The sequence below is a fragment of the Glycine max genome, chromosome 5 (assembly GCF_000004515.6).
Source record: "Glycine max cultivar Williams 82 chromosome 5, Glycine_max_v4.0, whole genome shotgun sequence".
NCBI lineage: Eukaryota > Viridiplantae > Streptophyta > Magnoliopsida > Fabales > Fabaceae > Glycine > Glycine max.
In genome coordinates this window covers 41508482-41522729 of record NC_038241.2, presented here as the reverse complement: position 1 = coordinate 41522729, position 14248 = coordinate 41508482, and the positions used below count along the sequence as shown (strand labels likewise).

At 35.3% G+C, this 14248-nt stretch overlaps 1 protein-coding gene across 1 annotated transcript; it reads left to right on the top strand.

Moving 5' to 3' along the window:
• Positions 1-3003: 3003 nt before the first annotated feature.
• LOC100798527 (nuclear pore complex protein NUP155) lies at positions 3004-12713 on the top strand. Its single transcript, XM_003525182.5, has 13 exons — positions 3004-3384; positions 4368-4537; positions 5207-5333; positions 6079-6341; positions 6518-8168; positions 8259-8471; positions 8613-8860; positions 8977-9391; positions 9576-9766; positions 10029-10386; positions 11492-11710; positions 11869-12194; positions 12443-12713. Exons 1-13 carry the CDS (start codon positions 3226-3228, stop codon positions 12558-12560), a joined length of 4458 nt encoding a protein of 1485 aa, XP_003525230.1. The 5' UTR covers positions 3004-3225; the 3' UTR covers positions 12561-12713.
• Positions 12714-14248: the final 1535 nt, after the last annotated feature.

Below are 14248 nucleotides of genomic sequence, written 5' to 3'. Positions count from 1 at the left end.
TTAAATTACAAAATCTTACACGACTTGAGATTCATTAAAAACAAAACAATATGATAACTTCATTGGTCAATTCCTATATATAACATTATGTTTTTCATTTTCGTCATTTTTTCTAGAATAATCAAATGATATATAATAAATTTGTTGATTTTTAGGGTAACTATCTAAATAAAAAGTTATATTAATGATTTCTACATTAAGTATCTTCAAAGTCTTTCGGATTCTTATCAATGAATCCCTAAACACATGCATTAAATCTTTTGCTTAAGAAACAAACAAAACACAAGTTTTAAAATCTGATAATCTTATCAAAAGATTATGTTATGGAATATTGGTGATGGCAATTCTGTTAGTTTTTAGAATGACCGCGAGCGAGCTTGGCAACTTAAACCAGCATACCAACAGTTTGGTCCCTGTTGATCAGAATCTGAAGCTTATTTCTGATTTTATTACTGCTTTTGGAGTTTGGGATTTTCATATGTTTCAGAATATCATGACTCCTCAAATTCTAAATGTTGTTACAGCTATGTCACCTCTTAGTACTTGTGGCACTGCCAGATCCACCAGATCTCATTTTGAGATCCTACAGGAGATCACCTTAGTCTCCAGCATAGTATTACTTGTAATAGTGCCTCTGTCGTGGTTTTGAGCAATCCTTTTATTCAGATTTGTTTGCTTTTGCGGATGGTATCGGTTGTTTCTCAGCTCTTAATGCTAAGTTGTGGGCAATTTTTATAGGTATTTGTGTTGCTTGGGCCCGTGATTTTCATACCTCTATGTTGAATCGGATTCCCTCATTAATATTCAGCTCCTCAAATTGAAATATACAACAACGCATCCAGCTTATGGGATTGTTAAGATGATTCCGGATTTCATTGATGATGGAGTACATATCACGTGGTCTCGTGCCCTTAGAGAGGCTAATCAAGTTGTTGATTGTTTTGCAAATTATGCTCACTCTCTTGGTGTTCAAATAAGAGGTTTAGATTTTATTCCTATTTTTGCTTCTAATGTGCTTTTGGCAGATCTAACTGCAACCGCATTTCCGCGGGATTTTTAGTGCTTTGTGGGTTTTTCCCCTCTTATTATAGAAAAAGTAATGTCAATTAGAAATAGAAACAAAAATATTTTACAAACTAAACTTAAAGAAATAATATCATGACTTATTGTGTGTGTTTTTACCACCCTAATTATGATCTATGCGATTTATCATTGGTTTGAAATTTTAAGATGTGTTTGACAATATATTTCAGTTAATTTATAAATTTTTTATTAGTTAAAAAATTTGTAGTAAACAAATTTTTTTTAGTTTCTAAAAAATGTTAATTGAAGTAACATTTTTAAAACGTTAATTTATAACTTTTATATTTTTTATTTTGTCCTTTATATATTAATCTAATTTTCTAGTTGTCATTTTAAAATAAATCATGATTTTATTATTTTTTGTCGTTTTATATTTTTCAGCAACTTCAACAACTAATTTTATCAAACATTTTTCATTTAATAAGTTAGCTTTCAACTAATTTTTTAGTTTTCAAGTAACTTTTCTATTAATTTTATCAAACATAACCATATTATTAGAATTTGTATATTAGGTCAAGCAAATTGGATTGACTCACTACTATTCCATACATCAACAATTTATAATCAAATTAAACAAATGACTTATTGAATTTTAGTAACACTTAATATTCTTCATCTCTTTTCAGAAATATATTTTACGAGGTCGAACCAAGGGTTTTAGTGATAAAAATATTATTAAAACTAGTGGTTTGTATTTATATTGTGTTATTGTGTCAAAAGTTAATAAACTATAATATTTTATAATTACAATTTCTATATTTCATTCAATGAATAATACACTCTAGATGGAAAAATTTAAAATAAATTGAATAACACAACTAAAAATAAAAATAATTAATTATTCACATGAAAACCACAACAATCTCGTCTTTAAAAAAAATATTCTCCCTCCCACTTTTTCAATAAATTGTCTCTTTGTTGACAATGACATTTTTCAACTAACTCGTGAAAGGCTTGTTAAATGAGTTAAAACTGTTATTAGTAATAAACAAAAGAAATAAAATATAAAATGATGTGTAAGAATGAATTAGAATAAAAAAATTGGGGATAAATATATAAAGTGATGAGAAGGACAACCGGAGAAAAAAAATATGATAGTACCCGAGTTCTTGTCATTGAGAAAAACATTTGTTGTTTTTGATAAAAAAAAAAAGTGTAGAAAGAATGGAGAATGCAACAATGTTGAAATATTAGGAAGAAAAAAAAACACAAATAAGATTCAGGATAGAAAGAAAATTGAAAGTCACGAACTGAAAACTTTAAGAAAGAGTACAATTATGTTTTATAGATAAGATGCATAAAAAAGAGTGTGTAATTTTTCACGCCTAGTTCTCTTGCCCGCTTCGTTTGTCGGGCTTAAAGCGGAACTCAGATTCTCACTAAGAGGATTGAAAGCTTCATTTCATCAAACGAGACTTTGAAAGAGTGGTGTTAAAGAGGACTGAGGAGCCTCTTGAAGTCTTCGATCTCACAGATGGTTAGGTGTTCCTTCGCTTGTTGAGAAGCTTGGCTAGTTCTCCTTACTCGGATTCATCCGACCACCGCCCATGCTTTCAATTTCGTTGTGACGAGATCTAGTTCTGGAGTTAGAGTTAACATCTCTTAATGATCTAAGAGTTAGAATTAAATAACTTTGTAGGTGAAAGAGTGCAAGAATCGAGAAAAAATCACAGAATTAATTCGATAAAAATGGAGATCAAATAAGAAAATTTTCATTCTTTTTTATTTTCCATTTGTACATATGTTATTATTTTTGTTTTAAATATACAAACATATTTAAAAATAAAATCAACAAAGTGGAGACTTATAAGAATCTAAATGGCCTTGGTTTTGGATTATGGATGTTATTGATATAGATTTAAGAAACGAGTTTTGACCGTACTGAGTAAATAATTAACTAAACCCATAATTATTTATTTTGTAGTGGTCGGAAAACGAAAGTGTTTGCCCGCCACTATCAATTTACGAAAGCCTCCCCAAAACCCTACATTGCCATCTGTTCTCACACTTCTCAGTTTTCAGTTTCCTTCTCTCCATTCCTTTCCCCCTTCTCTTCCGCCAATTTCAATTTGCATTATTTTGCGTTTGTTTATCGGGAAAGCCGGGAACGAAGGAGAAAGAGGGCTTCAATTTCATTCCGGAATGTCGTGGGAAGACGAGATTGTGATGCGCGATGTCACGAATGCGGGCCTTGTTATCAGCGATCGCATTGGTCGTGAAGTTTCGTCTCAGCTCGACCTCGAAGAAGCTCTAGAAGCTTCCAGATACGCTAGCCACCCTTATTCCACTCACCCCCGAGAGGTATCACCTCAAAATCTAAGGGTTTCGATTTGTTATTGTTCTTGTTGTGTTCAACTATCCACGCTCCATAATTGCAGTTTTAGGGCTCGTTTGATTACACTTTTCACAAACAGTTCCTAGTTTTTTTTTTTAAATTAAAAATCCGCTTGATTAATACAAACAATGAGGGAGAGGCGCTTACATTTAGCGCCCGAGAACAATTAAAACCCGCTTCTCCCGTATGTGTGCTAACTTTTAGTTATTCGGCATAGGGATCCCTATGGTGTGCGTGCCCCGAATGAATGTTTGGGATGGGGAAAACTAAATTCCACATTTATTAGCGTAAAATTGTGCTAAATTTTATTTTCACTTCACACGAGAAGTCATATTTGTTTGGGAAAGTTCAAACTTCAAACACGTGGGAGAGGCACTTACATTTAGTGCCAAATGCCTCCTACAAAGGACACCTGCGGGAAATTGGGGAAAAGGAAATGGCTAATTGATTTTAAAATAGAATGGCTAATTGATATTTGGAGATATTATGGAGGAGGGAAATATCAAAACGACAATATGGATTCTAGATATAGGGTGTGTCCAAGGTTTTAAATTGCGGTAGTGTTTTTGTTGCGTTTCTTGATATTGTAGGAAACTGCGGGCAAATGTGGCCACAATTGCTGTTGCGGACACTTGAAAAACCTTGACTTTGCAGTCAAAATCACAGTCGCACAGTGTCATCAATGGCAGAAAGCCAAAATTCCACCATATAAACATGCCATTGCGGCCTATGGCACAACCATAGTCGGCCTCCCTTCACAAATTGCCTATGGCGGTTGGCAAAAAATCTGTCACGCCATTCCGCCATGATGGTCATGGCGCTGCCATTTAACAACATTGCGGTTGCGGACCGTTTCTTAAAACCATGGGTGTGTCTGTTAGCATATTTAATGAGGTTGTAGTTCAGTTTTACTCTCTCCAACTAATTGCATTATTTAATGCTGTTTCAGTGGCCCCCTTTAGTTGAGGTGGTGAATACCTGGGAGTTGCCTCCCGTGCTCATTGAAAGATACAATGCAGCTGGTGGGGAAGGAACTGCTTTTTGTGGAATATTTCCTGAAATACGAAGGGCGTGGGCGTCTGTGGACAATTCATTGTTTCTTTGGCGTTTTGATAAGTGGTAAGTTTTATGATGACGAGTAATTAGACATTTCCCGTACTCATTTTTTGAATGAAAGTTGTCTTTCCTTCTTTTCTTTTGGATGGAGTTGCCTTCTGCATTTTTTATTTGGTAGACATTCAAGCAATGAAAGGACTTCATATTTATTAGTGATCTACTCTCTCCCTGACCTTATGAAAAAATTAAAAAAAAATATTATTTCCCCCTTTTTTTTCTTTCACCTTTTAAATGCTTTACATTTGTGGCATGAGCCCTCACAGACTATTGCATGAATTCTTATTAGGTGTTATTTGCTGGTCCTTTGCAATAGTTTCTGCTTCTAGTTTCAGTAATAGCCTAATAGGTGTGTGAATGTTACTGGGACAATGTTTTTGACTAAGCTGTTAGAAAAGGTTTAAGGGTGCTAGACGTTTGAAGATAAGCTTTCTATGCATTTAATTTCTTTAAGTTTCTGTTTGAACTCTCGTTTTTTGAACTACAATTTCTGTTCTATAATTATTTTGTCTGTTTAATTGTTAATCTACAATAAATTGGTAAGGAATAATCTAAGGGGGCTAAATGTTGTTTCAACTGTTGCCGTGCTCTAATTAAAAACCTTTAGAGCTATTTGGTGGAACTCATATTTACATTTGCTACAGTACTTCTAACCTAACATTGCTGCTTCCACAGGGATGGCCAATGTCCTGAATTTAGTGGGGAAGAGCAAGCTATTTGTGCAGTTGGTCTTGCAAAATCAAAACCTGGAGTTTTTGTTGAAGCTATTCAATATCTTTTAGTTTTAGCGACACCTGTTGAGGTATTAACCATTTTATGTTTTAGAGATTCTCCAACGACTTGTGTACTTGAATATTGTATTTATGAACTAATTCTTTTTGTTATGCGTTAAATTGCTTATTTTTACCTTGAGCAACATCTCGTGTGTTGGTTTTCCTTTTGAATACTGTTCCTCGGTTTTTCTTCCTCGAAGTACAACATCTTATTTCTTTCTTGAATGTTTTAATTGAACATTTCTTAATTGTTGATCAACTTTTTCAACTTGATTTTATCTGGTTCTCTCTATGTGGACAGTTGAATAGTATCTTCTTGGCTTGTTGATTGCCCGCTGATTGGGCAAAAAGTAGCTGCTTTCCCTAAACTTTGGTATTGATGATGATAATAAGTAGTTTGGTTAGCTTTCTGAATTATTTATCCCTTCATTTCTATTCCAGTTCATGTTACTAAGAAGTTGGAGATTTTGTAATTTTGGCTCAGTCAATAGGGTTTTTTATATACTATTCTTTAATTCATAAGATAAAAGGGAGAAGAAAAATCACCTGATAGGAAACATAAAAGATCCATATACTTTAGTGTGGTGGTTTTGTTAGTTATATATTCAATATTCAATATATGCTGCTAAGTTTTCTGTGACATGCTATAAGATATTTTTTGTTCATCAATAAAAGGGTTTTGTATGACAAGTTTCCAATGAATGATTTGCAGTATGTTCTTTCCAGAACCCCATGTGGGAGCAGTATTGTTTCTTACCTTGTCCTTTTTATCAGTTAATTTTAGTAGGAGTATGCTGCTCTGGAGGAGCAGATGGTTCAGATCCATTTGCAGAAGTTACATTGCAGCCATTGCCAGAGCATACAATACCATCTGATGGGGTTACAATGACTTGTGTGGCATGTACTAATAAGGGCCGCATTTTCCTTGCTGGTCGGGATGGCCACATATATGAGATTCTTTATTCAACTGGTTCTGGATGGCAAAAACGGTGCAGAAAAATCTGCATCACTGCTGGTTTGGGAAGTGTAATTTCAAGGTACATTTTGTTTTCTTAATTGTTTTAGATATACTAGTCGTTAACTGTCATGCTTGATTGCAAATTAATTTTTTTAATTGTAGAATTGTTATGGTATATAAAGTTACCTGATTTTTTTGTAGCTAAACATTCCTTTGCTAATTTCTTAGTAATTTAATATTAGCTGTTATTTGCAGATGGGTTATACCAAATGTATTCAGTTTTGGAGCTGTTGACCCCATTGTTGAAATGGTTTTTGACAACGAGAGACAAATATTGTATGCACGAACGGAAGAGATGAAGCTTCAAGTTTATGTTCTAGGACCAAACGGTGATGGCCCCTTAAAGAAAGTAGCTGAAGAAAGGAATCTTGTCAATCAGAGGGATGCACATTATGGAGCTAGACAATCGACAGGGTCAAGAGTCTCTAGTCGATCTCCAAAGCCATCTATTGTTTGCATCTCACCTTTATCTACACTTGAATCCAAGTGGCTACATCTTGTTGCTGTTTTATCAGATGGCAGAAGGATGTACCTATCTACCTCTCCTTCTAGTGGAAGCTTGACTGGGTTCAACACCAACCACCACAAGCCTAGCTGTTTAAAGGTTGTCACTACAAGGCCTGCTCCTCCTTGGGGTGTTAGTGGTGGTCTCACCTTTGGAGCCATGGCTCTTGCTGGTAGACCTCCGAATGAGGATCTCTCCCTGAAAGTTGAGGCAGCTTATTATTCTGCTGGAACTCTTATCCTTTCTGATGCATCACCTTCGACCATGTCTTCACTCCTTGTTTTGAACAGGGATTCAAGCTCACAATCATCACCGTCGGGTAATCTAGGAACAAGTACGAGAAGTTCCCGGGCATTAAGGGAGTCGGTATCTTCTTTACCAGTTGAAGGACGAATGCTTTCTGTGGCAGATGTTTTACCTTTGCCAGATACCGCAGCTACTGTGCAGTCTCTATATTCGGAAATTGAGTTTGGTGGTTATGAGAGCTCTATGGAATCATGTGAAAGGGTGTCTGGCAAACTCTGGGCAAGAGGGGATCTTGCAACCCAACATATACTACCAAGAAGAAGGATTGTCGTCTTCAGCACCATGGGCATGATGGAAATTGTTTTTAACAGGCCACTGGACATTATAAGGCGGCTATTGGAATCCAACTCTCCACGATCAGTTTTAGAAGATTTCTTCAATCGTTTTGGTGCAGGTGAGGCAGCTGCAATGTGTCTAATGTTAGCTGCAAGAATAGTGCATTCTGAAAACCTTATCAGCAATGTTATTGCTGAGAAGGCAGCTGAAGCTTTTGAGGACCCAAGAGTTGTTGGCATGCCACAACTTGAAGGTAGTAATGCATTATCAAACACAAGAAGTGCTGCTGGTGGATTTAGCATGGGCCAGGTTGTTCAGGAGGCTGAGCCTGTATTTTCAGGTGCACATGAAGGGCTCTGTTTGTGTTCATCTAGATTACTTTTTCCTCTGTGGGAACTTCCTGTAATGGTTGTAAAGGGAAGTTTAGGCCCTTCAGGCACTCTATCTGAAAATGGAGTAGTTGTGTGCAGACTCTCTGTTGGGGCTATGCAAGTCCTTGAACAGAAACTCCGATCTTTGGAGAAATTCTTAAGATCTAGAAGGAACCAGAGGAGGGGACTTTATGGCTGTGTAGCAGGTTTAGGAGATCTGAGTGGTTCCATTCTGTATGGTAATGGTTCGGCATTAGGAGCCGGGGATCGAAACATGGTAAGAAACTTATTTGGTGCGTATTCCAGAAATATGGAGTCCAATGGTGGCAGAACATCTAATAAACGGCAAAGGTTGCCATATAGTCCTGCTGAATTAGCTGCCATGGAGGTGAGCCTACATTTTTAAATGTTTGCATATGTGGCATGTTTTGTAAGTAATTGGTTTAGTTTCTTCTCACTTGGGTTTGTTGTGCCACAGGTGAGGGCAATGGAGTGCATTAGGCAGTTGCTCCTTAGATCTGGTGAAGCCCTATTTTTGCTTCAACTTCTTTCACAGCATCACGTGACTCGATTGATTCAGGGATTTGATTCTAACCTTCAACAAGCATTAGTTCAGTTGACATTTCATCAACTAGTTTGTTCTGAGGAGGGTGACCATCTTGCTACAAGACTTATATCTGTTCTCATGGAGGTAAATCCCTGTTTAGGAAGCCATGAAGGAGATTTGATCTACAAAAAGTTTATGCATTAATGGAGTTTTCTTCTTTTTTTTCTTTCATAAAGTTTTGTATCTTCTATAATAATTAGTTTCCTGAACAATACTCTGCTCCAGTATTATACTGGTCCTGATGGCAGGGGCACTGTAGATGACATTAGTAGGAGATTGAGAGATGGTTGTCCAAGCTACTATAAGGAGTCTGATTACAAATTCTTTTTAGCCGTGGAAGCCCTAGAGAGAGCTGCTATGACTATAGATGCTAAGGACAAGGAGAATCTTGCAAGGGAAGCATTTAATTCCTTAAGTAAAGTTCCAGAGTCTGTGGACCTACGAACTGTTTGCAAACGTTTTGAGGATTTAAGGTACACCTTTTTTTCCTTTGTTGCTCTCCTCCATTTTCATGACGAGCATCATCTATTTTCATGGCCTATGATTTTAAGCCTTCAATCTGAAAGTCAAAAGCTCTTTCCCACTGCAGATTTTATGAAGCTGTTGTGCGCTTACCACTACAAAAGGCACAGGCTATTGACCCTGCAGGCGATGCTTATAATGATGAAATTGATGCAACTGTCAGAGAGCAAGCACTTGCTCAGCGGGGGCAGTGTTATGAAATAATTATCGGTGCTTTGCGGTCTCTGAAAGGTGACACCTTACAGAGAGAATTTGGGACTCCTATTAGATCAACTGCTTCACAATCTGCTCTTGATCCAGCCTCTCGGAAAAAATATATATGTCAAATTGTTCAGCTGGGTGTCCAATCACCTGACAGAATTTTCCACGAGTATCTTTACCAGGCTATGATTGATTTAGGTCTCGAGAATGAATTGCTAGAGTATGGGGGTCCTGACCTGTTGCCATTTTTGCAAAGTGCCGGTCGTAATTCTCTACACGAGGTTGTTTATTATCTCTTTCTCCCCAGTAACTAATTGAGGGATAACTGTTCACTAGGTCAAAAGGCACAAATATTGTCTATTACAATTTGACTGTATATGTTTTGTATGCAGACGCTACACCCTGCCATACTTTTCATAATATTTCGTTGTAAATTTAGTCCTCTTGTTTTTCTGGATCTGCTAGGTTCGTGCTGTGACAGCCACAATTTCTCCAGTGGGACAATCGGGAGCACCTATGTCATCTAATCAAGTCAAGTACTATGAACTTTTGGCACGGTATTATGTTTTGAAACGCCAACATATGCTTGCAGCTCATGCGTTGCTTAGACTAGCTGAAAGGCGTTCTATTGATGGAGTTCCTACTCTTGAACTGAGGTTAATCAAGTTCTCACTTTCCTTGTCTTTATCATCTCTTTTTTTCTCAAACAACTCCTGTTTCTTATGTGCTTGCGATGACTCAAGTTCACTAACGTGTCCATGACTGTACTTGCAAGACTCTGCACTTTACATGTATCAAGTTGATCTCCTCTTCCACTTAAGGCCTCTACATGGTTCTCTAGAATTTAGTAGGATTGCTGAATTTGTTTTATATGCTTGCATGGATATCTTCTAATAATTTTTAATTTGTAAAATTCAGGTGTCAATACCTAAGTAATGCAGTTCTACAGGCCAAAAATGCAACTAATAGTGATGGGTTAGTAGGTTCTGGTCGAAGTTCCATTGACAGTGGGTTCCTAGATTTGCTTGAAGGGAAGCTTGCTGTTCTTCGGTTCCAGATAAAAATCAAAGAAGAACTAGAGTCTGTGGCTTCCAGGTCTGATGTTTTACCTGCCACACCAGATTCTGCTGAAAATGGTGTAGTGCCTGAGGGAAGTTCTACTGCTGATGCTAATTTTGCAAATGCAACACGAGAGAAGGCTAAAGAGCTAGCTTCAGATGTAAAGAGCATAACCCAGTTATATAATGAATATGCTGTTCCCTTTGGGCTCTGGGAGGTACTTTCATTCTTTTTTTGTTTGTTTTTTGTTTTTTGGTTAGATTTGTGCAGCTTTAGATTTTTCTCTTCTGCTTGTTCACTTTATGTTAGTTTTGAACTAGTTGAATATCTAAGAGTGTGATAATGAAAACTAACAGGTATCCATCAAAGTCTTTTGAGCTTTAGTATCTAGATTATTGATGGCAACTGAAATTCAGGTGGGGCTGGAAAGGATGATCCATTGTTACATCCTTGCCCATCATCTTTATAGTGCATTCCAGAATAGGGCATGTGGCATAATAACTATTATGTTGACTGTTTAGCATAGAAGTTATATATTGTTATATTATATATTGTGTAGTAATAACTGTCATGCTGGATGTTCTTGAATTTAGGATCAATTATTTATTATTAGTATTAGATATATGTGTAGTATGAAGTAGTAGAGAGATTTGTGTGTTAATTCCCTGTAGCTTGGACAGAAAGCTCCTCTCTGTAGGAGTCTGTCTCTGGGACAGCAACTACTGCTGTAGTGTCTGTATTTTGTGCGATTCAATAATGCTATTCATCAATCTATTGGTGTTCTATCAATTATTCTGAGCAATTTGCTTTCAGATGTCACTTTGTTGAAATAGGGAAGAAAAAGGAGGCATTATTATTTTTAAAGAAAGAAAATGAAGGATTTGAGGTCCTCATACTCATTTTATTAAATTTAAATTTTCAAAATTCCATTACCACCTGTTTTATGGAAGTTCTACAAATCAATTATGTTATGTAAACTAGTAAATTTATTCATTCATGTTCACCTCCTTCCCTTTTTTCCATTTATTTATTTTAGCAAAACCAAATTGTGAAATATATTTATGATTTCTTTTCTTTCCTATGATACAAAATTAGATGTGGGGAATTTGTGACCTTTTTTTTCCCTCTTCTCTCTTGTCAAATTCTTTCTCTATTTTCAAGCCAAAAAAGCATTACTGAATATGTTGTATCTGCTACTGTACTGCGGATGATTTTGTCATTGTGGTTTTGAAGTATTTTTGTTGAAAAGATTGTCATTATAGTGTGAAATTTATTTATCGGAGTTCCTGTTAACAGTTCTTCATTTCCTACTTTTTCTTTAGATATGCCTGGAGATGCTGTACTTTGCCAATTTTTCCAGTGATACTGACAGCAGCATTGTCAGAGAGACATGGGCTAGACTTATAGATCAAGCTATATCAAGAGGGGGTATTGCTGAAGCTTGCTCAGTACTAAAGAGGGTCGGGCCCCGCATTTATCCTGGTGATGGAGCTGTTTTACCACTCGACATTATTTGTCTTCACTTAGAGAAGGCTGGACTGGTACATATTCCGACTCACTGATTGATTTTTACAGTAGATGCTACTCAAGTATTATTATTTCTACCCTTGTACTCTCTAGAACACCTTTCAGTTCTGGTGGGTAGGATTTGGTGGAATTATTACTTTAATCTTAGATATGAATTCATGTCTTTATGTAGGAGAGGTTAAATTCTGGGGTTGAAGCTGTTGGAGATGAAGATGTTGCAAGAGCCCTTGTTTCTGCTTGTAAGGGTGCAGCTGAACCTGTATTGAATGCATATGACCAATTGTTATCAAATGGGGCTATTTTGCCATCCGCAAGTGTTAGATTACGTATGCTGAGATCGGTTCTAGTGGTACTTCGAGAGTGGGCAATGTCTGTATATTCACAAAGAATGGGTAGCAGTGCCGCTGGGCATTCCCTAATACTAGGTGGAGGATTCTCATCGGAACGTACTATTGCTAGCCAAGGAATTCGGGACAAGATCACAAGTGCAGCAAACAGGTTGACTTCATGTATTCATCTTATTAATCTAGTCCTTTTGACATTTATTGTGGACATAATTTCTATCAATTTAATAGAAAGAGGTATAGTTCTTTGTATTTGTTCCTTGATTGATATGCATCATGTTGTATTAGCTGATTTCTCGAATCTTCCATTCTTTAACCTGTGCACCCGTTCTCATCTTCCATTGTATAGATATATTGTTTATATCCAATTATAGTTTTGATCTGATTGAATTTTACATGCAGGTATATGACTGAATTGCGGAGGTTAGCCCTTCCACAGAACCAAACAGAACATGTCTACCGAGGTTTTAGAGAACTTGAAGAATCGTTTATAAGCCAACATTCATTTGATCGATTTTGATGTTTGTTGCAATATATAGTGTTGTATCAATTGTTCTTGTCATATAAATTATTCTCAAATAAGTTGTTTTTAATTTTCCATATTGGAGCTCATGTGATTCTCTTACTATGATCTCGTGTATCAATTAGAAATATATAGAGCCTAATTTTGAAAGTCTCGCGGCCTGCTCAATGTATCGGCCAAGTTGTGATACCAATCAGTTCTCTACTGGCGTCAGGATTCACTTCATAATCCAAACTCCAGATATGTCAAGTAGTAAAATATGTATGGGTTGCTTTTAAGCATTATTTTCATTTCAATTCTGAAGAATGTTTAAACGCTTCGTAAGTCCATATTTCATGGTTGATATCGTCATGCGTCTAACATCAAGAGTGTCTGTATAGGGCATATCCGCGTTTTTTTTCTTTCCCTTAACTCAATTCAAATCAGAGCGTTTCAGTGTATATTAAATCTTAAAATATAAATTTGAATAATCATTTTCGAGAGTGAAAACCTTTCTTTCCCAATTAGATAGTGGTTTTTACATAATTTAAGAGAAAGATAGTAAGTGAGTTTGATCTTTAACGAAAATAATTTTTAATTGGGTTTTACTTATTTTTTGGTCAAATTTTGAATTAGTTAAAAAAAATTTCTCAATAAATTGAAGAGTCAAGATTAAAAAAATATTAAAATATATTTTTTGCTTTTATAAAATATTCAAAGTTTGTTTTTAGTTCTATAAAAAATTGTTTGATTATTGTCCTTACAAATTTATAATGTGAACTTTTTACTTTGAAATTAGGTTTGAAAGAGATTCAACCTACCTAGTGTTCTTTTTTATTTTAAAATTTAAAATACAGGATTTGCGGTGGTTAAAAATATCACAAATTTCATAAAATCTCAACAAGATTCATTGTTCATAAAATCAAATGTCTAATTTATCAAGTTTAAATATATCTTAAACCAATTAATAGTTCATTATCATTATGATCACAATTATCATTATCACCGTGATAATTATCAGGTCACTCCCATCATGATCATCATTAATATGACTATTGTCACCAATTTTTATCGTGTCATCATTGTGATCATTAATCTTTAGAAGAAGAAATATAATATATTTTATATTTGTATATTTGCTAACAAATGAAGGAAACTGCAAAAAATAATTTATCTTTTAAATCATAAAATATATTTGATTTCTCTGTTTCTTTTTATTTGGTCTCTATTTTGAAAGGTTAGTATTAAAAATATCTATACCAATATATAAAGTAATTAAATAAATATATATACCAGTAACTACTTCTATTTAAAGGTTTGTATTACAACTTTGTGTAACTGTTTTTTTGTCTTCACAATTTTTATTTAAATCATTTCATCTTTAATATTTACACTGAGATGAGAAACTGAGCATGGAAATTAAAGAAGGGTTGTCATGTGGGGAGGAAGGGTTACCCTACAGCGTTGACTTTTTGTGTTAGATGACGACGTAAATACAAGATAAAGCTTCAAGGAATTAACTTTTATCCTAGTTTTCTTTTTATTCCAACTCATTCTTACACATCTTTTTATATTTTATTTTCTTTATTTATTGCTAATTACTGTTTTAATAATTTAATTGGTCTTTCATAAATGCAATTAAAAACTGTCATTGCCAACAGCAAGGAGCTAATTATTAGTGCTTTGATACCCCAACTCTTGAGTGA

What these genes read in the sequence shown, in the direction of transcription:
- LOC100798527 (XM_003525182.5), top strand. Translation starts at nt 3,226, where the DNA reads ATGTCGTGGGAAGACGAGATTGTGATGCGCGATGTCACGAATGCGGGC. An exon ending in ATTCCACTCACCCCCGAGAG is followed by an intron (nt 3,385 to 4,367) that starts GTATCACCTCAA and finishes ATGCTGTTTCAG; the next exon opens with TGGCCCCCTTTAGTTGAGGT. An exon ending in TTGGGAAGTGTAATTTCAAG is followed by an intron (nt 6,342 to 6,517) that starts GTACATTTTGTT and finishes TGTTATTTGCAG; the next exon opens with ATGGGTTATACCAAATGTAT.